The sequence below is a fragment of the Drosophila busckii genome, chromosome 2L (assembly GCF_011750605.1).
Source record: "Drosophila busckii strain San Diego stock center, stock number 13000-0081.31 chromosome 2L, ASM1175060v1, whole genome shotgun sequence".
In the NCBI taxonomy this organism is placed as follows: Eukaryota; Metazoa; Arthropoda; class Insecta; order Diptera; family Drosophilidae; genus Drosophila; species Drosophila busckii.
The window spans coordinates 5,845,635-5,869,967 of record NC_046604.1 but is presented as its reverse complement, the minus strand read 5'-3'; the positions used below and the strand labels follow the sequence as shown (position 1 = coordinate 5,869,967).

The window sequence follows — 24,333 nt, the reverse complement described above, 5'->3', positions numbered from 1 at the left end:
TGAAGAGTATCTTTTGTTTTTAATTTCCAAACGTTGCAAAGCATTACTCAGCTCAAAAAAATCCTATCCAAATGCCGTACACGTCTATATGTTGGCGTGGAAAGCACAATATAAATGAGTCCAAGATTGTATGATATAAAAATTATTTGGCGAAGTTATGAACAAATCACGCAAATAACAAGACATAAATTTTCGTGAAATAATCGCACTTTGATAAGCCGTAATTCTGCGAAATTGCATCCGGTTGCGGAGTTTCATGCATTGGTTGACTCTTGAGATGCATAATGAATAAAACTGCATTCAAACTTGAAAAGTCTACGATTTTCGATATTTTGCCAAAAATCGTAGATGTAACCCTGTAAATTTTTTGCCAAAAATGAGCGTCCTTCAATTTCTTATCACTTTCTAAGCTTTGAGAAGCTATATCTCAGCCAAAAAAAATCCCACAAAAGTGTTCTCAGGCTTAATCTACTCATGAGATACTAAATAAACATATGCTGTAGTGTTAGATAAATAAAAAATTGTTTTTGAAATAGTTATGGCAAGAAAACCAATGCTGCAGAGTATATTTTTGTTTAATTTCAAACTTTGCAAAGCTATTACTCAGCTAAAAAAAATCTATCTGCCGTACAAGTCTATATTTGGCGTGGAAGCACAATAAAATGAGTCCTAAGATGTATGATATAAAAATTATCTTGGCGAAGTTATGAACATAATAGTAAACTAACAAACAAATTTTTGTAAAAATGCACTTGACTAGCCGTAATTCAGCGAAACTTGCATCCGGTTGCCGGAGTTTCATGCCATTCGTTAGACTCGTGAGATGCATAGAGAATAAACTGCATTCAAACTTGGAAAAGTCTACCGATTTTCCATATTTGCCAAATTTTGTTAGAAATATAAAACTTTGCAAAGCTATAACTCAGCTAAAACAAATCCGACCAAATGCCGTACACGTCTATATGTTGGCGTGGAAAGCACAATTATAAATGAGCTTATAACAGGTCGTATGATATAAAATTTATTTGGAGAAATTATGAACAAAATAGTAAACAAACAAGCCAAATGTCTGTATATGGCACTTTGATAAGCCGTAATTCTGCGAAATTGCATCCGGTTGCGGAGTTTTTGCCTTGTTAAACTCGTGAGATGCATAAGAATAAAACTGCATTCAACACTTGGAAAGTCTACGATTTTCGATATTTTGGCAAAAATCGTAATGTACCCCTGTCAATTTTTGCCAAAAATGATGCCTTCTCATTTCTTATCACTTTCTAACTTGCAAAAGTATATCTCAGCCAAAAAAAATCCCACACAACAGTTTCCTCGGCTTATGCTACTCACATGAGATACTAAATAACATATGCTGTAAGTGGTAAGATAAATAAAAACTTGTTTTTGAAATAGTTATGGCAAGAAAGCAATCGTGTAGACTTATGTTTTGTTTAATTTCAAACTTTGCAAAGCTATAACTCAGCTAAAAAAATCCGATCCAAATGGCTTACACGTTTATATGTTGGCTTGGAAAGCACAATTAAAAGGAGTATAAGGTTGTATGATATAAAAATTTTTGCATTTTATAAACAAAATAGTAAACTAACAAGCCAAATTTTTGTGAAATAGCGCACTTTGATAAGCCGTAAATTCAGCGAAATGCAGTCCGGTTGCGGAGTTTTCATGCATCTTTAGACTCGTGAATGCATACGATCAAAACCTTGCATTCATCTTGGAAGTCTACGCACTTTTTCGATATTTTGCAAAAAATCGTGAATGTAACCACCGTAAATTTTTGCCAAAAATGATGCCGTCTTCATTTCCTATCAGTTTCTAACTTTGAGAAGCCATTTTTTGGCCTTATTCACTCATGAGATTATAAATAAATATATGCTGCTGTGTTTTGTGATTAATAAAGTGCTGCCTTAGATCGAATAAAGAAAAGTACTAAGTGCAAACAACATGGTTGCTGAAGTACAAACAACATTTGGTTTTTAGGGTACAACATATCTTTTGGTTGCTGACGTACAAAAAATCTTTGGAAACATAGGGTAAGCAAGGTAAGTATATTCTCAATACGATACAGCGCATTCGCCAGTGCGATGAACAATTTTAATTATAATATCTTATAATATAAAAACAATAGCTATATAATTGAGCTTTGACTTAAATAGATCTTACAACTAAGGGAACATTTAAATCGTTGCATTATCGTATTGGAGCGTAGTTATTGCACTTGAATGTAGATACAAAGAGCGTATGCCACAAATCTTTGACAGCCAATGACCAATTGCTATGGGGTTTGCCCCTGTCTAGCAGTGGGAGTCCTTCACAGTAACTTTTCCCATCGTTCCAGTTGAGACAACAGTTCAGGAGCCACTAAACATACATTAACGATGTAGAAGAAATCCAGAATCCAGCCGAAGGAGTTTATGCTTCCGGTTTCTGAAAATAGGAGACAAACATGAAAAATCGCACAACAAACAGCATTTAAATTTAATTTTGAATAGAGCGATGACTGTTCCGCTTTATCTGCTGTTAACAGAATCTCAGACGAATTGTTTCCAAAATGAAAATTAAATGTGACATGTATTCGATTAAATATTTAGTTTTCATATATGAGTTTTTATTTCATTGTAATGACTAACATTTTAAAAAATTACATTTCAATATCGGATAAATTAATTGTAAGCATTATATGTTTTTGTTTTTACGTTTCTGCATTATATACTCACTATAATTTGTTATATAAGATTTGTTTCATTTTTTCATGTTCATTTTCTCAATTTTTTATTGTTGTTGTTCTTTTTGTTGTCTGTCTGTATTGCTGCATATACATATATATATATATATATTTAAATGCTGCATATATATTTTGTTGTTGTTGTAATTATTTTTGTGGTTGTGGAAATTGTAATGCAATGTAGACATTTAGAATTAGCTTCGTATAAGCCATAATAATATAATTGATGTGTTGTCAGCGGAGCTTTTCAAATAGTATATATAAATAGTATATGGCGCTGCCTTTGAAGCATATAAAACAAATATTGCAATATAAAATCCATGTACATAAAAAGTTGAAACTAATTGACAGTAAAACATTGATCGGCTTAAGATAGTTTTTGTTAGGTTTAGATACATCGTTCAATCGTTTGTTTGTTTGTTTGGTGTTAATCTTTAGAATTTTGTTCTCTCACAACGAAACGAAGCGAACCGAGACATTTCTATGCATATTTAAATATGTACGTATAACTGTAAGTATGAGCGCCTAGCTAAACTAAAACATGCGATTAAGTACGTTTATACATTTATTATCAAATGCGGCAATCATTTAGATATCATTTAGATGTGGAGCTTTATGTAGACATATATGTATCTGTATGTAAGTAGAACCTTTTCGAGTTTACATCAACGACTAACTTTGCTGTAATTTAAGCGCTGTCTCTAAACATTTATTTGCATTTAGTTGCTATATAACTGATTTCATGTATATTTTTTTCATATATGTATATATATACTTTAAATGTTTTCATACTTTTTCTTTTGTTTTGTTTTTGTGTTTTTGGCTGCATAGCAATATTATTTATGTACAATTATGCTCAAGTTGGTGTTTAGTTTATATATTCTTGGTTTTGGGGGGAAACTAACTTTGGGGTTTACACAAAGTTTAATTAAAATTAAATCAAAACACATTAAATAATACAAAATACAATAAATACAAATGAAGCCAATACAGATTGTGACTTGTTTACTTTCTCTCTTGAATACATAACTGGGCTGTGGCTATTTCTCTTCTCTTTTGATCTCTTCCTTTTCTATAGACTGTGTGTGGGTGTTTGTGGGGTTTGGGCAATAGTTAGATTTATAGTTTAATTGTTGCTGTTGTTTTTTTTTTTGTTTGAAAAAATGAACACTTTTTATCTGGTGGGAATATATATATATAAATATATATATGTGTATGTGTGTGTGTGTGTGTGTGTGGTTTTGGAAAATCTATTGCACAGAACATGAGTTTTTGTGGCCATTTTTGTGCTTTAGCCGCGCCTTCGGTTTGTATTTTTCCAAAAATGAGAGCTGTTTGGCATTGATGGCGCCGCGTCGTTTACTGCAAGCGAGAAAAGATTCAATTTAGTTTAAGAATGAAACAGTTTCCTTTTTATCATTTGACACTCACTCTCTGATCATCTCCACAGCCGCCTCGTACTTCAAGCCCAATTCGATGAGAGCCAGTGCCACCAAGACTGGGGCACGTCCCAAACCTGCCACGCAGTGGACCGCCACACAGGCCTCTGTGTTCTGCTGATATCTACAAAAAGAAGAGCATTTAATTAAATTAATTAAACAGTTTACTTTCGGGCTACTTAAGCATACTAATTAAAGCTTGAAAATTTCAACACAACTTTTGCTGCTTTTGCATATAATTCTATAAATTTTTTTTTGGTAAATTGTTAGCAAGGCTCTCTGAGGAGGCAAAACGCTTACCGACAAGTCTCATTATCAGTACTAGTAGTAGTAGTAGTAGAAGTAGTAGTAGTAGTAGTGGAAGTAGTAGTAGGAGTAGTAGTATTTTGAAAACTAACTGCAGTTTCGCTTTGCGGATTTTCATTGGCTGTTAGGGGCATGGTATCTCTATCATAATCTGTTGACGCTGCTGCTGCTGTTACTGCTGCTACCGAGAGACTGGCTCGGCTAGCGCTTTTTCTTGTTGCTGTTGTTGTTGTTGTGGTTGTGGTTGCTGTCATTGGAGCTGTTTTTGGTATGTGTCTGAGCGAGAAACGCTTATGTTTGTAGTAGGATAGTGTAGCGCTTGTGGACTTTCTAAAACTAGCCAGCGGTATTTTTGGTATTTTGATTTTTAAACAGAACACAAACGTTGAACATTCACATACACAAAAGTATATAAGGAAGGAAGTAAGGTAAGATTACGATTTAACTTGAGAGATAAGTTTAACACTTTGAAATCAAAAGGGGAAGAAAATGTACAAAAAGGAACTAAATTAAGCGAGGCAAATGTTTGTAAGAGTTTATTTTAGACTAAAAAATTTAAAAGATTTTATCTAAATGTATTTTGCATTTAAAAAACTGTCTTTATATAAATTTGTATTTGAACTTTGTTCCTTAGCATATACATTTTTATTTATGTATACATTCTTTTTAAGTTATGAATTAATATATATTTTATATATTACTGATAAATGTAAACTCATCATTTTGCAATACTTTATCAGGTGAAAAAAATCTTTTCGCTTCCGTTTTATTCGACTTGTTAAAATTATGAAAACTGCTTTGTTTATTTCAGTTTCTTTTTAAATGGAATTAGTGCAAAATTCTGTTATGAAACATTCTAAGAATTCAAGCAAGTAGTATTTCTAAATTATAGAATATATACACAGTATGTATAGAATACATGCAGGGCTGCATTATTTGTTAGATAAAAATAAGCAAACTCTGTTGATCTTAATCAGTCTATTAATTGCTAAAAATTTTAATATAAAGTGAGTTTTAGAATTGAAATTTCTCACATTCACATGTATCTCGCTTTGTTTAACAGAAAGGTAAAAAATATTTGCTAGTATAAATTGAATAAATCAAGCAAAAGCTTAAGCAAAGCCTAAGCGTTTAACTACAGGATATGTATGTTTATTTATATAGCGTGAGCTTTAGCTGGGTGAGAGATTAGAGCGCTTACAATTTGGCTTATTGATTTGGTATTTAGTTTGGTATTTATATTCCAAGTCAAACTAAAAACTTACAGCAAATGAAATATGTCGAGTATTTTGTACAATTATGTTACTGAGCAACTACTTTATATATATGTGGAAAATAGTTATACAAGTCGCATTACTTACTTATCCTTTAGGATCTCAAACCACTCGTCAACGACCTGTTGCGGCGGAAAGGTGCCATCGTCAAAGGCCAGATCCTTAACCGTTATGGCCTGAGCCTCCAGCTCGTCCGTATTGTAGCTCGGCTCACAGACGCGGACCACAGTGTTAACATTGTTCTTTTTAAGCTCCTGCAATGCGTAGAGAGTTATTTAATAAATAAATGTCCATCCTCTATATAGATATTCACTCATACTCACCATAATGTAATGATTAATTGTTATGTCTGATGGTCGATCGGTGATTAGGAACTTCATGCCCTTATATTCGATAAGGGCAGGTGCTGGGCGCAGATCCTTTTGACGCATTTTGTTTGCCTAACTTTGTTAACAACCTCGACTCTAAACTCTAAGACCGGTTAGAATTTCGTTTTGAATTTTAATTGCAAAATCTGCGCTTTAGCCTTAGCCTATATGTATATTTGATTCGACTTTCGGGAAGTTGCTCGATTTTAATTGGAAAATTTCTTTAGTTTTTCGTTTATAAAAAATATATATATACCTATATGTGTATGTGTATGTGTGTGAGTGTGTATATATATTTCATAAATATACGACAAAACGCAAGTTTGATTTTTTGATTGTTTATATAAATTAATTAAGTACAATTTGGGATTTTCGCAATGCTATCACAAGAAATGAAAAGTTGAATTCAAAAACCGAAAGACGTCTATTCAAAAAAGATCCCTGTTTTTACTCCACGCCAATCAAACTCAAACTGAAATAAATGATTTATATATATGTTTCTTTAGATTCAGATTCAGTTCTTTCTAAAACAATTGCCAATTGCCAGCCAAGCTATTTTTCGTTGTGGCTCTCCTAGTTAACCTATAATATTCTTATCGTGATATGAACTACGTTCACCTAGAATTTCTAAATAATCTGTTTTCAGTATTGTTATCTGCGAGCGCTGCTGGCTTATTGCCCTCTCTCTCGCTCTCGCTCTTGCTCGCTCTCTCTCTCTCTCTCTCCCTGCCACAATCGCGTTATCTCTTTGGCTAAACAGAGCCTTGATCGAATTCTTTCTTGATTACCTGTAAAACAGACAAGACAATTTTCATATTAGACGAAGTTTTAGCAATAAAAAATAAAAATTTAATTTTGTTTGTAATTTTTAATTGCAAAGCGCTCAATTAATTTATTTGAACAATTGTCTTAACAACAAAACAAATAAATTTCAATTAAAATTGACAGTGGATCTACTTTAATTTGGGCTTAAGTTAACATTACCAGGGCTGCGTAATTTAAATTGAATTGCTTAATTTCGTCAAAGAAGAAAACTTAAAGTTATTATGTAAATGCAAAATAACACAATAATATACAAATCTTTAACTTTTGTGCAGCCCTGGCAAACAATTTAAAGTGACTCATTACAGTCTCGCAGCTGTTGTTCAAGCATTAAATTTGCATATATTTTTTACTCTTATTCATGCAATTTAAATTATGCTTGCGACATATTCATTTATTTTATAATTAAACTTACTTTTTATTTGTGCTGTGCCTGGCAGTATTCTGCGCTGTCTAGATGAAACTCCATAGATGTGGGAACAGGTCTAACCAACTGCAAGTAGAAGATACAAATTATTTATTTTAAATGCATGATAAGGCAAAATTATAGACATTGATATATATATATGCATAGATCCGTCAAGTGTGTGAGTGCATATTTAAAATAAATTTCATCTACGTCACATTTGCGTTTGAAAACAAACAACACTCAGCATACGTATAGACATGTATATGCAACAGACCATTAAATATAGACAACAAAACGATAGAAGGAACACAAAATTGTATAACATACATACAATGTACGCAAAAAACAAACAGTCTCTAGATTATATACTTTCGAACCTCTGTCTGTCTGTCTGTATGTATATTTGTATATTGATAATACTTTTTGCAAATACCGAAAGCAAACAATAATAATTCTAGGAACATTTGCGCCTGGGGGGCTTTTTAGTTGGAAACATTAAGCAAATTCGCACAAAGCTTTTTCAAAATTTATACAGGTATGAGTCTGTATACACAGTATGTATATAAAGTATGTACATAGGCGCAACTTTCACTTGTAGAATCGTTTCGAAACACTTTGGCACGTATGGAGGAAAATTATGATGCTTGTGTCTGGTTTTTACTTTTGACTTATGCAATTTTTGCGTCTTTGAAAAATCACTCATACTCTCATACGCTGGGGGGGGAGGACCCATACCTATGGCATTTGGTATTTACAGTTGACACTGATTATTAGCACAATTCAGAGTTATAGCGCGTTTAATTCTCTATATATATGGTACTGAATATATTAATCGCCCGTTGTGCGACGTGATAATATCTCGATTAGATATCGACAGGTGTCAATTCTAAGACGCTGATCGATTTGAACACTGAGCAGACACCAATTGTTGCGTGATGAGCACTGTTTCATCTTTTGCTATCGACTGAACGCAGTACAACGGTTTAACAACTGTCGCCACCGCTGCCAGCAAGCAGTGGGCACCCACAGAGAGACAGAGAGAGCGCGCGCCAAAGAGAGTGGGAGTATGTGTATGTGTGTGTGTGTGAGCGCGCAACGATTGACGCGCCACTTGTTTTCAGTTTCATTTAAAGGCGGCTGCTTTGTTTGTAAACTCTCTCGCACTGCTTTGCCGCTCTCTCTCTCTCTCTCTCTCTCCATTTACGCTGACGCAGGCAGTTGAGCTGGGCGCACTTGGCTCCTTTTGTCGTCGCCCTATGACGCACATGTCTACACTCGTTCGCTCTGTTGGATCTGCTGCTGGCCATCCATACTGATTGTCTCTGTATGCAAAAAAAATTTTACGCTCTGTCGCAGCTTTTAAAACAATTTCAATTGACAGCAAAAAGATTGTTAAATTGCTTTTTTTTATAAATGCTGCTTATTGTTTACACTTGGGTGAGGCTGCCCTTAACTGGCGCTTATATATTCTCAACTCGTTAATAGATCATTTGCTAAGCAATATGCAAATTTCGCATCAGTTTAATATCATTTTAGCTCACGACACGCTTTTCCTATTTATCTCAGCATGAAAAGCCTGTCAGCTAACCAAGGTCAATGGTTATTTAAGAAAAATAAAAAAACCACGTTGTGACACTTAAATTATATAGAATTAACTGTCGGACGACCACACGACAGCAACAACAACAACAATAAGAAAAGCAACTACGACAACTATAAGCAATCCAAGGCCGCAAACCGCACAAAACAGTTGGAAACCGAATGAGAAAGCCATGCCAGAAATTGAAACCAGTTGAAAGCTTATCAAAGCAGTAAGCAACTGTAGGCGGGCACACTGTGCATAAAACAATGTTAAGTAACCGGCATTGTTACACACACACACACACACACATGTGTATGTGTGCATGTATTTATATTGCAAATTTCATTTAATATGTAGTACCAGGTCGAAGTGTTCATGTGGGAAGTCACAAATACAAACAGCCTATGCATACACTGAGAAAAATAATTGTTATATAAGTATTTTCAATTACACTTTCAGTATTTCTAACTGTATTTAAATGTAAGAAGAATAAATTGGACACTTAAACCAGCTTTTTATTTTATGCAAGGAATAAACTCAACATGAAAATAACTAAATTCTAAATTATTACAATGTCAATGTTGACAATTGGCAATAAACGCTTTGGGACTTACTTGTTAACTAGTGTAATTGAAGCATAAGAAAATCATTAATAAAAGTTCTGACTCGATAAATAAAATATATATTCATTTATTTTATTATAATATTTTGAAAAAGTTTTTTTTTCCCATTTTACTCGTATCTAACAAATTTCTTCGCGTGTATTACGTATACGTAATCCAAGGCACGGGAGCTACAGCCCCATGTTTCACTTCAGTGCACATAAATTCGCGACTAATAAGTACAACTAATATAATTCATAGAATAAATATGCACACAGCGCGTGTTCTAGAAATAAAATAAATCACCTTTAAAGGCAATAATTATAATAATTATGGAAGTCTCAGGCATTTCGAGCATTGTTGTAAATTAGCCTTACATTTAACACCTTACAAATGTTGGAAACTTGGGGACAAGCAATGAAATATTTGATTTCCTTGTTTGGCTAAACAATATTATAGCCCTGAGATATATTTCTGTATAAACTAATCTAATCAGCAAGCGATTTATGCTGAGATTCCATAAGCTATGAGTATTTTAGCTTTGTTTCCAAGAGCAATGGGAAGAGAGTTTTGGGACTGAAGTATTGACGATAACGACAGCATTGACATTGATAGGCTAAACTTCCACTCAAAAGCAACAATATGCTGTCAAGTATTTTCTGTCTGCTGAAGAATTAAAGATAAAACGAGAGTCAGAGCGAGAGAGTCTCGAGCTGAAAGTTGACTGCACTCTGGTCGGACGACGAGTCAATGCCATTTGGGAAGCAAGTCGTTTGGTAGACACACACACACACACACACAACACACACATAAAAAACAACAACAAGCCCTGGCTGAGACAAAGACTACAAACCAGGAACCTTAGTAATGTCAAGAAGGAATTGTTGTCTGCACGCAAAATAAGAAAATAAAGGTAAATGCGTGTGCGTTGGGTTAACTCGAGTTTAATGGCTGCATGTCTAGGCCTGATTGCCAGCTTTAAGCCAAATTCCCAGACTGTGTTGGTCTGACAGTCTATTGTTTATATTATCTTTAAAATAGCGCATAGTACATAACTTAAAGTCCAGACACGCGCTAAGCAATTCGACACCGTCTGTCGTCACTTAATATCGCTCAATAATAATAATATAACATTTGAGTTAAAGCAGCAACAAAGCGCTTATACTATTTGAATTTTATTTGTTTAGTCGCGACAGCGAAATATAACAATTTACTAAGCATATTTTCGATTTAAGCTGCACATAAAATTCAATTTTGTATTTTTTAGCTTGCACAGCTGCTAGCAATTTGTTGTTTTGCTTCAATTCATTCAATTAACAAATATAATTTACTTAACATATGCAAATTTTTAGAACTGCAAATTGAAAGCTGGTACTAGGCTTTAGCTTTATCAGCTCACATTTCTAGTTCAATTGAACTTGTGCTGAACGAAAGCAAGAAATAATTCATAAAAATATTTGCGTTATAAAAAATATCTTGTAATTAAATCAGTTCATTATTTCATTTAATTTCGTCATAAGCTAAGCTAAGCAGCGTTTTGGTAATAAATCTAAGTAGTTAGACCAAAGGGCTAATGGCACTTAACTACACTTAAACATTAATATATATAACTGTATATATATGTATTTGGCGAAAGAGCACATGACAAACAGAATCGCAATAAGCGCACTAACAACAAAAGGGGGCTGAGGTGGGTGGTAAACGACGACTGCACACGAATCTGCTCCAAATTATTGATTTTTTTTCGCTGGGAATATGGCATGGGCGTCATGGCAAGTGGAAATATTGCCCCAAACTAAATAACTGTGTAACTGTAGTTTAGCTATTTCACCATAACAGGGAGTTTTGGCTAAGAAAGAACATTTGGTAATTAAATGAAATAGCAAAGGCTAAGCCAAGTACGTCATTGATTCGAAATTTAATAAGAAAATTGCTTTTTATAATAATAAAAGAAGTGTCTCAACTAATTGCTAAAAACTTTTTAGATTTATACGCGCACTGAAGCTAAAGATAAAAAATAATCTGCCTGCGACATATATAGCGCATGTACTTGAACTCTCCGAGCACTTTAGCTGATAACTGTAAAGTCAACAAATGCGTCATTTGCTCTGATTTACAACAACTAAAAGTCAACCATAACTATTTGTATAGCTCGAAGGCCTGCATATTATTTCAAAAGTTTAATCAATCTTTGTTTAGTTTGGGCGGTTTGCTCGAAAGGTTAGCGAAATGTTTGTTGTTCTTACTGTTGTTGTTGTTTTTTTATTGCATGTACTACGCTACTCTTTGCTTCAGCCATTAAGCCAACCACAATAGTATTTAGCTATTTATAGATTTGGCTAGTGGTTTTTAGTGTCTGCTTCCTCTTCTTCATCGTCAACTGACGACAAATGACGTTGTAAGTGTGCTGCATGTGTTTCGGATTCGGTTCTGTTTTTATTATTCCTTTTGGGGCTATATTTAGACATGACATGCACATATATGTATATATATATATATTGGTGAAAATTGCACGCTCCCCGGAAACGTGACAATGCTAGATATACAGCATATAGATATATGTAAAAAACATATGTACATACTTCTGTCTCGTTGACAATTGTCAGTTGTTATGAACAGAGAGAGAGTCAAGCGTGGGAGCTTCAGATCCAGCTCCAATCAATCGAAATGAAAAATGTGTGCAATAATTTTCAATGCCATTTAGTTTCACAACTTTACAGCACGCAATAAATTATGAATTTGTTATATTTACAAATATTTTGTTTGTCTATGACCCTGAACTTTTGATTCCTTGTATTGATAGCGGCTATCAAGAGTGGCAAGTAAATTGGGAAGAGCCTCAAACATAAATATGTTTTTGTTAATTTTTATAAAAATATTACTCAATTTGATTTTGCAGTTAGTTTAGCAGTACTACGATATAAATATTAAACACATTTTTATTTAATTTTTCTAAATAAATGCTTTACAATAGATTATTGATGTATTTTTTATAGAAAATAAAGTGACACTACAGATTGAATCTTCTTGATTTATCTTTTGATACATTGATAGCATTTTTTATTCGATTATTTGGTATATAGACCCACTGTAAATTACATTTTGTATTACCTGCATCAATTATTTTTATAATTTTACAACCTATTACGTAGATGGCTATTTGGCTGTGAGTATATTTTAAAAGCCTTATCGCTTATTACTTTTGCTTCTTACGTATGGTGCGGACATACATGAATTCTTTTGTACACAATACATGTACACAACTAAATACTATGTACATAATATGCATATATATATATATGCTCTTTCACATAAATACTTTCTATCGTCTGTCATGTGTCTTGTAGACAAAGAAAACAGAAGAGAACAACGCGTTGGTTGAAAGTGCCAGCAGCAATCTTTTAATTTTATTTATATACTATGTAAGTTGTTCCTCTCTCTCGCTCTCTCTCTCTCTTTCTCTTTTTTTGGGGAATATAACAAACTCAAAATCAACAACTACATTTGCGCTTAACGAGGAATATCATTGAACTTGTTCAAGGACAGACGAACGGGTAAAAGTTAAAGCAGCATAAAGTATTCAATCAACAGTTATGCTTTTTTATATAAATTTTTTATCAATTAGCAGCTAATGTGCCGCGCAATGACGTAAATGACAAACATTTGATTAGCTTTATATATATACATACATATTCATGTATATAGATAAACACTGTGGCATGTGTCTGATAATGAAATAAGTACTTAAAGTTTTTGCAAATGGCAATTTAAATTATTGTACATACCGAACAAGCATTAAGTATTTAAAAGTTAAATTATAGCCTATATATATATTTATCCGGTACGTAAGAAAATAATATTTAAAACTTGGCGGACAAGATACGTATCGCGTCCTCAATTGCTCAGAATAAAATTCAACTGATTCGCTTGATTTTTGGTTTTTGTTGTTTTTCTCCTCCATCCACATGCTCAACGATTTCATGAGTTTATTTTTTATTTTTCTTATGAGTCTTTTGTTTGCTTTTACTTTTTGATATGATAAATCTATTTAACATTCAACAGATTAGATATAACTCAGAGCTCATGCACTGACGTATATAATAATTGCAAATGATTAAATTTCTTTAATCAACAGCAGTATGAATTTTTAAAGCGGATATGTAGCTACAGTACAATCACATGATAGTGAACTCAAGAGCAAAGTACATACATTCATATTTTTAAAAATAAATGTCAATTCGCTTTGTAGCATAAATTGTGTTTAAAGAAACTTTTAAATTTCCACATAAAAATAAATAAATATTTGAGCAATATTCTGTTTTGTATTTAAACATTTTTCTTAGAAAAGCTATTAAAGTTTCAACTGCTTTAAGCAAACAAATTTCAATTTAATTTTAGAATTTAATTTATGTACGTTGCCGTACACTATTTTAAACTGAAATTGATGAATGGCAAAAGCAAAATTTGGAGCATACACACATATATGATACACACACACACACATGCATATGTCCTGCGTATGTAATTTACTTCCCCGGTCATGTCCTACTTTCATTTCAGCTGCACTAGTTACTTTAACCAGGTCAATCTACTGCAGACGTTTACTTTCAACTGTCACACTTGCCTATATACAGATATTTATATTTACATAAAATGTGTATACAAATGTTTGTTCTTAAGCAATGCAATTTAAAGGTAAATTTAATGTTGCATGTGCATGTGTGTACAATGGGGCTAACGCCCACACATGTGTATGTATGTGAGCAAGTGTCTGCTCGGAAGCCAGACTGAGTAATTTTAACACTAAACAGTTAATATAATGTGCTTTTGTTAATAGGTTTCACACACACACACACCCATGCATATGCAATCATGTCAAGGCACACATACAAATGCAAGTCTACATACAACTTGTGTACACACATATTTATATTGCGGTAGTGCATACACACTTTATTGCATTTAATAGCAACAAATACATACATATGTATATAGCTCATTACTGTAACTATTATAGTCTGCTTTATATGAATTATTAATTGATTGTAACTTACCACAATTGCCATACACATTTGAGTATAACTTGGTTTCTTTTTCTTTGCCTTTTGTACGAGAAAATGTAATTCACGCACACTCACACACCAAAACTCACTCACACACAGACAGAAGCACTGGCACAGACACTGGGCACTCTACGAATGCGATTGATTTCTTTTATATCTTCGATTCACAGTTGAACTTGTGTTGCGCACATTCGCATTACAATTTTGTAATATTTAATAGTAGTAAGAATTTGCGATTAGGCGACATTTAGCACGACGTGGTCAAATATTGTAACCTCAAATTAGTGATGTAAATACATCGATGCATCAACCATCGATGTCTTTTTGCCACGATATTTCACGATGTTGTTAATATCGATGTTTTATTTTGAAAACATCGGTGTTTTTACTCAAATACACATCACTAATTTACGAGCAATACAGTTTGAGAGCCATCGGTGACAATGCTTTTAAAACTGCTTGTTTTGCAAACAAATTATACGAGCGCTCCACACTGGTGTGCAAGCAGTGCTGTTCCAGTGCCAAGCAGTACACAACGTAAACAAACTGATTTCGTATCGATATATCGATTCAGCAACTTATTGCACCACTAATGAAATTCTCCTATTTGTAAATGTGGCTAACAAGTAAACAAAGCATTTACAGGTAGTTTTTAAAGCCGAAACAAATAATAAAAAAATGTCAGATAAAGCGGAGAACACAACTGCCGCTCAGGTAAGTAATTAAACATATTTTATATTATCAATGAATTGCTAAAAATTACCATATGGCGTTTATTACCTATCAACAATAGTAAAAACAACATTTGTCCTTTTAGGCCAGCAGCGAATTTGTTATCAGCGAATGCGAGCCACTTAAAGAGTATGAGCAGTTAATGGATACAAATGTTACGTCTGAAGAGTTGGACGATAAGACTTCAAAAGAGAATTTTAAGAAAATTGGATTAGCTGTTCATGATGTCATCTTTAAATTAGTGTTCGACTGTAAACAAGAAGCACGCACTGAGTCACAGCACAAAGCCGGAGAGCTGCTGGCGGAATACAAAAGCGATGCATGTTTCTATGCGCCGTGGCCATACAACGAATGGATCGTTAAGCTGCGCGATGAGCTGCTCAAGCAAGAGCAACTGGACTTTTGGCGTGATGTGGTTGTAAAGAAGCAGCTGGGTCCATGCTGGGCACGTGACTCGGATGCATTTGACAGCGAGGACAAGCCGCCACTGGAGTTCTATGCGCATGCAGGCTGTGTGGCGCCCTTTGCCGCTAGCCTTAAGGTCAAAGCCAGCAACACGGATCAGACGGAGGAAACGCCAGAGACAGATGCCGACCGTGTGGCTGCGATGACGGGCAATTTCGAGGCGGTGATTACAGCAGACAACCCACTGAAGCAGTACCGCGATCTAATGAAGCGCTTTGTTGTAGTCAATATTCATGTGGACGATGATATACATAAGGCAAGCGTCCAGAAGATTGCCACAGCTGTGCGCAGCATCATCTGCCAGCTACTATTTGAAGGCACGCCCACTCAACAAGAGTACGACACGGCTTCCGAGCTGCTGCAGGAGTACAAAAGCGATGCTGCCTTCTACGGTCCCTGGGACTACAACGATTGGATTGTCGAGTTGCGCGACAGGCTGCTGGAACGCAACATGCTGGAGTTCTGGAGCGAAAAGATTGTCAAACTGGAGCTGGGGCCTTGTTGCTCCCGAGACTCGGACTTTTTTGACAGAGACGATTCCATACCCGTAGAGTTCTACAACAGAGGCGGCTGCACTGCGCCCTTCGACCCTCCAGTCGTTGAACAAGACTAAATCTCAAATAACAATAATTTACATTATTTATACAAGACCAAGTCTTAAATATTATTATAGTTGTAAAATGCAATTAAATTGTTGATTTTGTACTTGTCGAACAAAATAAAATGTTTATTACACGAGATAATTGAGTCTTTTTTTTTTGTAATTTAAGGTTATGCTTAGTTTTTGTCTATATATTTTTTTAGATGGGTTAATTGTTAGTAGATTAATTTAAATATTAAAATCTGTTGTTATAGGTGTTCCTTTATTGTTTATTTATAATACTGCGGGAAGACTATTAAGTTTAAATTCGTTTACATGCATTTCAGCTAAGCCTATTGTGCACTTTCAATTAAAATTAAAAGCCTTGTGCGCTAAATAAATAGTAAATATTAATATATTATTACATATTAAAAATACAAAATAAAAATTAGTTTTTTAATTAATCACAACGTTATCCATAACTTCTTTTTCTTTTTGTATTTAACACTTTTTTAAAATTTCTAACTAGCTAATTTTTCAAACTTAAAACTAGTCTTGGCGTCAATGTTAAAGCTGCGAGGTTCTCCACTTAAAATTGAACTTATAATAACAAATAAATTTAATTTATTAATATTAAAAAGGGCCGGAATTATTTTAGTAACTGAAAATTATAGCAACGCCAAAATGAACAAAAATATAAATTTTTTTCTAACTGACTAGAGGACATTTAGAACTAAACTTCAGAACTGTCAACAATAAAGCAAAAATCGAGAAATAAATTTATGAACGATGGTGGGGGTGGGTGGGGATTGGCAACGCAACCAAACATGGCCAGTCCCCGCCAATAAATAATGCTTAACTTTTGAAAATATTTTGAACTGAACTAACACTTGGACCGAAGTTGCAGGCTCTCCTCACTCCGTATAGAGAAGACGTGAACGCGACTTACGTAAGCGCGGCGGCAGAGAATCAACGGCAGCGGCGTCGCTGTCGCCGCTCTGCCAGGATTTGGTTTTCGAACGAAACAAGCGATACTCCTCGTTGTGGGCGGGCGCCAGCATGGGCACATAGTTGCGTGGTTCACATAGGTCCGCAAAGCTGGCGAAGAACTCCTTGTAGCCATTGTGCAGCAAGTACAGCTCCGGATAATCCAGCGTGGGATAATCATGCGTATGGGCGCTGCGATCAGCGCTGCGCAGGAATCGCATAAGCTTTGGGCCGCGCTCCGAGGAGAACTCGCAGTGGAAGACGTAGATGCGTTTAGTGGCTTCGTCCTGCGCCGGGAAGGCTTCTTTGATCTGTGCGTGCGTGTAGAGATTGAGGGCGTCACGTATGTGCCCCGCCTCGTATTCGTAGGGATAACGGCAATCGATGATCTGCAAGCGGTTGTGGAGCTCAGCGAATTCGCCGCGCATGAGACGCGCCAAAGTATCACAGCTGATGGTTTTGAGATCGCGATGACGCAGGCCGTTGAGCATGACGGGCAGAGCACACGGTTTGCTAAGATCGCCAATCAAATCGGGCTCCTCGCCGTCCAGAGCGTGCAGGATTTCTGCATCATTCATGGACATGGCCTTGCGCAGTTGCTTCTTGGCAGCAGTGCTGGCGTTGCTCTTGGGTCGCTGCGGTGTATCCAGCTGCTGTTGGGTTTCTGTGTTCAGTTTGCCGCTGATCAAGGCAGCCAGATCGTTGGGTAGCTCCGACTGCGGCTGCACTGTTGCTGCATCGAAATTCTCCAGCTCAAACATGGCCATGTACTCATCATCCAGCGAGTTGCTATTGCTGGAATCATAGCTGGAGCAGACGCTATTGAAACTGCGCCGCATGCTCGACTTGGGTGTGCCGTCCTCAGTGTCATCCTCTCTGCCCAGCAGCCGCATATGCCGCGACAGTTGTGTCATGGGCGAAAGCACGCTGCCCTCGCAGCCCAAGTTGTGTACATGTGTCTTGTAGCGCTTTGGAGCACGCAGCTCGCCCACACCCTCTTCGCTGCCGGGCTGCTCTGGTTGATCCACGGCGCAGTCGTCGAGCAGCAGGCTCAAGCGCTTGCCTGCCATGCGGTGTCCTCTTTCCATCTGCATTTTTTGATTTGCACAGCTGATCGTGCTGTTGCCAATGATCGTTTGTTTATCGTTTTGATGCGCGTTGTTTGGTTTAATTGCTTAATTGTTGTCCTTGCCTCGATTTTTCTGCTTGATAAACGCTGTTTTTTCTCGTCACTGATTTTCGCGCTCTCTCTCTCTCTGCGCGGTTGTCTTTTATTGTTGGCGCCGTTTTCATTTTTCACCTATCATCACACACACGCAAGTACGCACACACACACGCATACATACATATGGTTAGCTTCAGGGATGGACAATAGTTCGATCTTGTGCTTTCATAGTCACATGTGTTAGTTGCAGCTGATTGCAGCCTGTTTATTGAAATTTCCCAAAAATTGTTATAATAATTTTGCTATGCTACAATTGTGACAATTGCTTACTTAATTTAAGGCTCTATGATATATACACATAATTTTATGTGAAATTGAAATATAACATAAAACATAATTTATTTCCAGTGCTGTTACATTTTTTATATCATTAGTAATGCTCATTGAGTTGGATCGCTACTTTTCAAATTTTTTGTGAAGCACTTACCGCTCAAGCTTTGAATTTGTTCTTACCACAAGTACTTTGTGGTGAATATTAAATATTCAAAATTTCAAAATACAATGTCAACACTGCCAACACACCAAACATTAGCAGGGGTGAATATTGTGCGTGGTAACAACAATATTCAAAATTTCAAAACACAATTTCAACACAGACAACTCACTAAACCTGTAAGTAAAGACCCCGTAAAGTCGCTGTTGATTTATTTTAGCCAATTCGCATGCATTTATCAATATTTCAAGTTAATTGCGCACTCCTTTACAGAAAAATATTAGCTGACAGTCTGTCATATTATCGGCTTCGTTTTAACCTCAGCTGTCAGTTCGTGTAGAAGTTAAAACGCTTTGTCGCCGTTAACGTTGCCAGCGCCTTGTCGCCTTCGATCTTTCGCCGCACAGCACGTGTATGTGTGTTTAAATGTATGTATGTATGTGTGCTTGTATGTGTTTTAACCAAATTCCCACTTAAGTGCTGTCAAAAGATAATTACCGTTTCAGCTTATGTACGGAAAGACAACTAAAGCGACGCCAACACAATGTGGCAACAACAAGAGTAAACTAATTTTTTTCTATATTTTTTTTTTGCAAGCCAGTTGTTATGTTATGCTTGCTGTCTGCTTTTAAGCTCTAATTCAATAAGACGTTCTAAATATGGTTGATTAATTGCCCATAGTTGAGCTACACTTTAGCAGAGGAATCTCGAAGCAGCGAGAACATAAAATCAACTGAATTTAGTGCAATTTAATCTACTACAATATTGAAGCCTATGTGACACTTTTAACATTTTTATAACTCATCATCTCGCAAAGAATTATTGTTTTTATTTATGTATATATCTGCGTTCAACTATTAATTAAACCTAATGCAGATCAACGCATATTAAGTCAACCATAACTAAAATATAATAAGTGTATTTAGCCTTCGTTATGCCACAAGCTAATTTAGTTTTGCACATTTTTATTTATTGCTGCGGCTGTTGCTTTTTTATTTTTATGTATTTTCATGCGCGCGGCTCGTACAATTATTAATTTGATAGGATATAATTGACATGTTGGCGATGCCAAAAGGAAGCACAAGAGGCAACAGCCAACAAGCAACGTGCAACGTGCAACAAGCAGCGAGTTAAGCCGTAGCGACGCATATTAACGCCACACGGGCTGTTGCCCACAGTTAATAGAAGAAGAAGCAGGCAGGCAGGCAGGGGCAGGGGCAGGGGCAACTCGAAGGGGCCACAACCAGGTGGAGAGACCGGCCTGCGTCCAGCTTCGGCGCTGTTGCTTCTCCTCCTCCTTGTCGTCGTCGCCATCGCCATCGTCATCATCATCGACTTCGACATTCACTTGGCAGGCAGGCGTGTAAATTGTTTTTACTTAATCGTTGCGGACACAAACGCAAACGCACATGTTGTTGGTGCCACAGCGTTTGTCGCTCTTGTTGTTGCTGCTGCTGCTGCTGTTGCTGCTGCTGTTGGTTGTTGGTCGATCTCCTTTGATATCGCGGCTGCTTCGTCTGTGGCTTTAGTAATTGCACCTTGGACCTATGCTTCTGTGTTACCAACTAGCCTAACCGCCAATCGCCAGACGTTTGGCTCAAAAATTGTTATTGGTAGCTAACTTGTTGCTTGTTGCTTGTTGCCTGTTGGTGTTGCTGTTGTTATTATTATTGCTTGTCGGTTGCTGCTGCCTGGCTGGCCAACTTATTCGGCCAGACATGCAAATTTTGGCTTGGTCTTGTGTCTGTGTCTCTAATGTTAGTTGTTTGTTATTTTGCATGCAAATTTTCATGTCGCTTTTCTTGTTTTTCCTATTGACAAATTATCTGTTGGACTTAATGATGGAACGTACAAACATATACTACACATATAGACGGACGGATACTTAAGTGTAGGTTGGAACGTTTATCTGCATAATTGTGTGGTTATTGCGACGGCTTTTTAACTACCGCAGCTCAATATAATTTACATACCTGCCATTTGCATATCGTATGCAGTTTTTTAATTGTAGTGTGTTCTCAAAAACTTAACTGTTAATTTGATGTTGGCAAACAATTTTATACATTCAAGTTTCAATACACACGTGTGTTTTGGCATTTTAATTATTTTAGTTTTATTGCTTAACCTGATTTTTAAATAGTGAATAAAATAAATTTTAAGCATCGAGCTTTCGTAATCGTAATTTGAATTAAAATTTTTTATGGCGTACCTTTATAGAATTTGGTTATTCCAACAATTTAGAATAAAGTTCAAAAAACAATAATATATATTAATATATTTTGAACTTTAATTGTTTGCCATTGAGCTAGAACTTACTTGGTGAGTGTGGCTTAAGATCGAAATTTCGAATAGGGATAAGAAAAAATATACTAAATACTTCAATTTTAAATAATTTTAAGAAAAACTTCAAGTTTTAGTACAATTATGTCATAAACTTATAGAACTTGTTTGTACTTTTGACAATATCGAATGTAGTTTTTTGCTATTTTATACTATTGCTAAGTAAGTTTCTCAGAGAGTTCCGAAAACAATATTAAATTTATAGCAAAACTTTAATTTGTTGCAATTGAACTAGAGAGGTTTAACGCAATTGAAATTATAAATTTGAAAGAAATTTTAATTTTTTCAATTCAACTGTTTTATTTTTTTTAGTTCAGTTTTATAGATTTTTTACTAACTATAACAAATGATGCTTAAGCTCCAGCTTAATTAAATTAGGTCGGCTAGGAAATTAAGCGAAACAACCAGAAAGTCTCTCAATTACCGGATGAAAACACTTTTTCTTATAAACTTTAACAATTGGCATAATTAAATAATTTTATATTGAAATGATCAAGATGCAGGCAATGTAGGCTTGACCACAGGAAATTCCTGTTTTGCAATTGAAAACAGCAGAGCGAGCGATCAAGAGGGGTAAACGTGTGTGAGAGGGGGCAGGGGAGGGTGGGCAGCCCCACTGATTATAAGCACTCAGTTTAAGTACGCGAACTGGCGCGATGAGGAGAATTCCAGAGGTAACCCTTTCGAAATGGGAGCTGTGAGTGAAATAAATGGCTTCATAAAATTTTGTAACCATAATTTAGCAAGCGCACCGAGAGAGTTTTGAGTAAATTGTTTTATCAGTCGATAGTTTGTTGTTGACTGGGCACTTGGCACTGGGGACTGGGACTGGGGCAGGTTGATTTGTTCGTGGCTTATAATTAGGCAGACGGGAAATGTGTCTGAAAGGCACAAAGTGTGGCCATTAAGCGATACATGATAATTAACTCAAAGGGGCTTTTGAGCCAAGTTGGCATGGCGAATCAAGTCGTGTGTTGCAGCTGCCCAACGGAAATTGTTGATAAGACGACTACTCCGACTACATGGGAGATAACATCATCAATAGTCTCGCCTGCAGGCTCTATGCAATTATTTAAATTATAGCATGTGTGCAGCTTTGCTGTTCGTTTAAAATTAAATTAGTATAATATAATGTTTTCACTTGCCTGCTCTCCCCCCTCTCTCTTTGTCTCTCGCGCTCTCTTTCTTTGTTGGGTTACACCTAAACTCTATAATAAGCTTCTCTCAGATACCAACTTGTCCATAATTGCCCACTTTTGGGCACGTCTACTAGTCACACCATCTTGCATGCTTTGGCGGCTTTTCACTGCAATTGGTCCTCGCTCTCGCTCTCTCCTCTCTCTGCTCTCTTTCTCTCTCTCTCCCAATGGATGGTTAGCCATCAACTTGGGAGCCATCTGTCAGCTAACCGAAAACTATTATTGCAAGCATATTTATTAAACAGTTATGCAACTATTTAAGTAATTTAAAACAGGCAAATTTAAATATATTGATAAATATTTCAGGCCTGAAGGCCTCAGTTGCTCTGGCTACATAATTGAAATATAGAATTAATTCTAAGTTACAATTAAAATAAATAAATTTCGGTAATTATTTCTAAAATTTTCGTTGAAAACTTTAAGATTTTTGTTAAATTGTCACAGCATTATTACATAAATTACAACAATAAAATTAAATAATTTAGTTATACTCGAAATTATTTATTTATTTACAAGATTAATTGTTATACAAACATTAGTTTTTAGACTAAAGATGGTAAGTGCTAGTACTATGGCCATCAACTCCTACTCTAAATTATATAAGAATATTATAAACAATTGCTCAAATTATAAGCATAAGTTAAAAAAATACAAACAATTTAATTATTTAGCGGACGTGTAAATAAAGAAATATTTTCAATTACCAAGATCTATGATTTTCACTAATAATTTAATAAGATATTTTACTTATACTTTATTTAATAATGTAATGTAATATTTGAAGAAGACAATACCTATTTGAAGAAAAGCTTACAGTTTAATTATTTTAAACACTCAAGTATTATCAAACTAACTAAAGCTTAAACTAAGCTAAAATATTCAAAAATTGTTAGTTCGCATGCAACCAAAAATTAATGTATAAATAAATATTTAATCTGCATTTTAGCATTCAAGCATTCTTATTTATTATTTTTTATAATTTTTTGCTATAGTTGCATGCAAATTTAACAATTTATATGCAGAAATTTTAACTGCACATGTCAAAGCTAATATTTTTTTAAATTAGTGCAGTAGTTAGCTGTTTTATCTAAAATCTAATTTCCAGTCTTAGCCGTAATGACCTCTCGTTTCAATGCGCTGTCGTTTGCTAGTTAATTTTGTAGCATTTTCTTAACAACGGCTTATCCAAATCATTAGCAGCAAGAAAAATGGCTAAAACAAAAGGCAAAGTGTGTAATTTTTATGGCCAACATACACACAGACACAGACATATATATGTATATATAAACATGGCTAACACAATTTAACACCGCTGCCAATGTAGCCATCAGGCGGCATGCAATGTTCGGCTAACGAGCAAAAACAACAACAGCAACAACCACAACACAAAACAGCAACAGTAATAACGACAGCAACAACAACAATAAACCAAAAACTGCCCCTGCCGACGTCGTGGTAATCAATTTTAAAATTTATGACAAAATTTGCAGCTTTAAATTATGCCATTAAGCACGGCATGTAACTCATATCGTCAGGCGGCGTCGGCATCGCGTTGGCTTAAAACAAGACAAGAAAGAATCGTTATGACCAGGCTAACAACGAATTCGAAATGCCCTCCCATGGTGAGCAGACTTGCATTAGTTGAGGAACTTAACAGTGTGTTAGTTATGTGATTGGTAATATGTAGGATAGCAACAAATTTAATTTGAATTTTTAAGCTTCACGCATTTAAATATTTTTAATATCATTGGATATTGATATCCTAAAAAC

At 35.4% G+C, this 24,333-nt stretch overlaps 4 protein-coding genes across 5 annotated transcripts; 1 reads left to right on the top strand and 3 right to left on the bottom strand.

The window, feature by feature from the left end:
- Positions 1–3,965: 3,965 nt before the first annotated feature.
- On the bottom strand, positions 3,966–6,360 carry LOC108594460 (protein tyrosine phosphatase type IVA 1). Of its 2 annotated transcripts, XM_033295022.1 has the most exons (4): positions 6,080–6,323; positions 5,844–6,010; positions 4,169–4,300; positions 3,966–4,099 (listed from the first exon to the last, which is right to left on the bottom strand). In XM_033295022.1, exons 1-4 carry the CDS (start codon positions 6,185–6,187, stop codon positions 3,988–3,990), a joined length of 519 nt encoding a protein of 172 aa, XP_033150913.1. In that variant the 5' UTR covers positions 6,188–6,323; the 3' UTR covers positions 3,966–3,987. The 2 variants fall into 2 exon arrangements, with proteins under 2 accessions (XP_033150913.1, XP_033150912.1); XM_033295021.1 differs by lacking the exons at positions 3,966–4,099; positions 4,169–4,300 and adding an exon at positions 4,458–4,758 and having other exon boundaries at positions 6,080–6,360.
- A 56-nt stretch (positions 6,361–6,416) lies between these two features.
- Positions 6,417–8,331, bottom strand: LOC117135088. Its single transcript, XM_033295027.1, has 3 exons — positions 8,091–8,331; positions 7,362–7,439; positions 6,417–6,912 (listed from the first exon to the last, which is right to left on the bottom strand). Exon 1 carries the CDS (start codon positions 8,304–8,306, stop codon positions 8,184–8,186), a length of 123 nt encoding a protein of 40 aa, XP_033150918.1. The 5' UTR covers positions 8,307–8,331; the 3' UTR covers positions 6,417–6,912; positions 7,362–7,439; positions 8,091–8,183.
- A 6,876-nt stretch (positions 8,332–15,207) lies between these two features.
- On the top strand, positions 15,208–16,480 carry LOC108601764 (EndoGI). Its single transcript, XM_017990670.2, has 2 exons — positions 15,208–15,316; positions 15,420–16,480. The coding sequence occupies exons 1-2, from the start codon at positions 15,281–15,283 to the stop codon at positions 16,410–16,412; spliced, it is 1,029 nt and encodes a 342-aa protein (XP_017846159.2). The 5' UTR covers positions 15,208–15,280; the 3' UTR covers positions 16,413–16,480.
- A 546-nt stretch (positions 16,481–17,026) lies between these two features.
- LOC108600117 (cdc25-like protein phosphatase twine) lies at positions 17,027–18,534 on the bottom strand. The gene has a single exon (XM_017987997.2). The coding sequence runs from the start codon at positions 18,458–18,460 to the stop codon at positions 17,294–17,296; it is 1,167 nt and encodes a 388-aa protein (XP_017843486.2). The 5' UTR covers positions 18,461–18,534; the 3' UTR covers positions 17,027–17,293.
- Positions 18,535–24,333: the final 5,799 nt, after the last annotated feature.

What these genes read in the sequence shown, in the direction of transcription:
- LOC108594460 (XM_033295021.1), bottom strand. Translation starts at nt 6,187, where the DNA reads ATGCGTCAAAAGGATCTGCGCCCAGCACCTGCCCTTATCGAATATAAG. An exon ending in CAATTAATCATTACATTATG is followed by an intron (nt 6,011 to 6,079) that starts GTGAGTATGAGT and finishes TACGCATTGCAG; the next exon opens with GAGCTTAAAAAGAACAATGT. An exon ending in TTTGAGATCCTAAAGGATAA is followed by an intron (nt 4,759 to 5,843) that starts GTAAGTAATGCG and finishes TTTCTCGCTCAG; the next exon opens with ACACATACCAAAAACAGCTC.
- LOC117135088 (XM_033295027.1), bottom strand. Translation starts at nt 8,306, where the DNA reads ATGAAACAGTGCTCATCACGCAACAATTGGTGTCTGCTCAGTGTTCAA.
- LOC108600117 (XM_017987997.2), bottom strand. Translation starts at nt 18,460, where the DNA reads ATGCAGATGGAAAGAGGACACCGCATGGCAGGCAAGCGCTTGAGCCTG.
- LOC108601764 (XM_017990670.2), top strand. Translation starts at nt 15,281, where the DNA reads ATGTCAGATAAAGCGGAGAACACAACTGCCGCTCAG. An exon ending in AGAACACAACTGCCGCTCAG is followed by an intron (nt 15,317 to 15,419) that starts GTAAGTAATTAA and finishes TTGTCCTTTTAG; the next exon opens with GCCAGCAGCGAATTTGTTAT.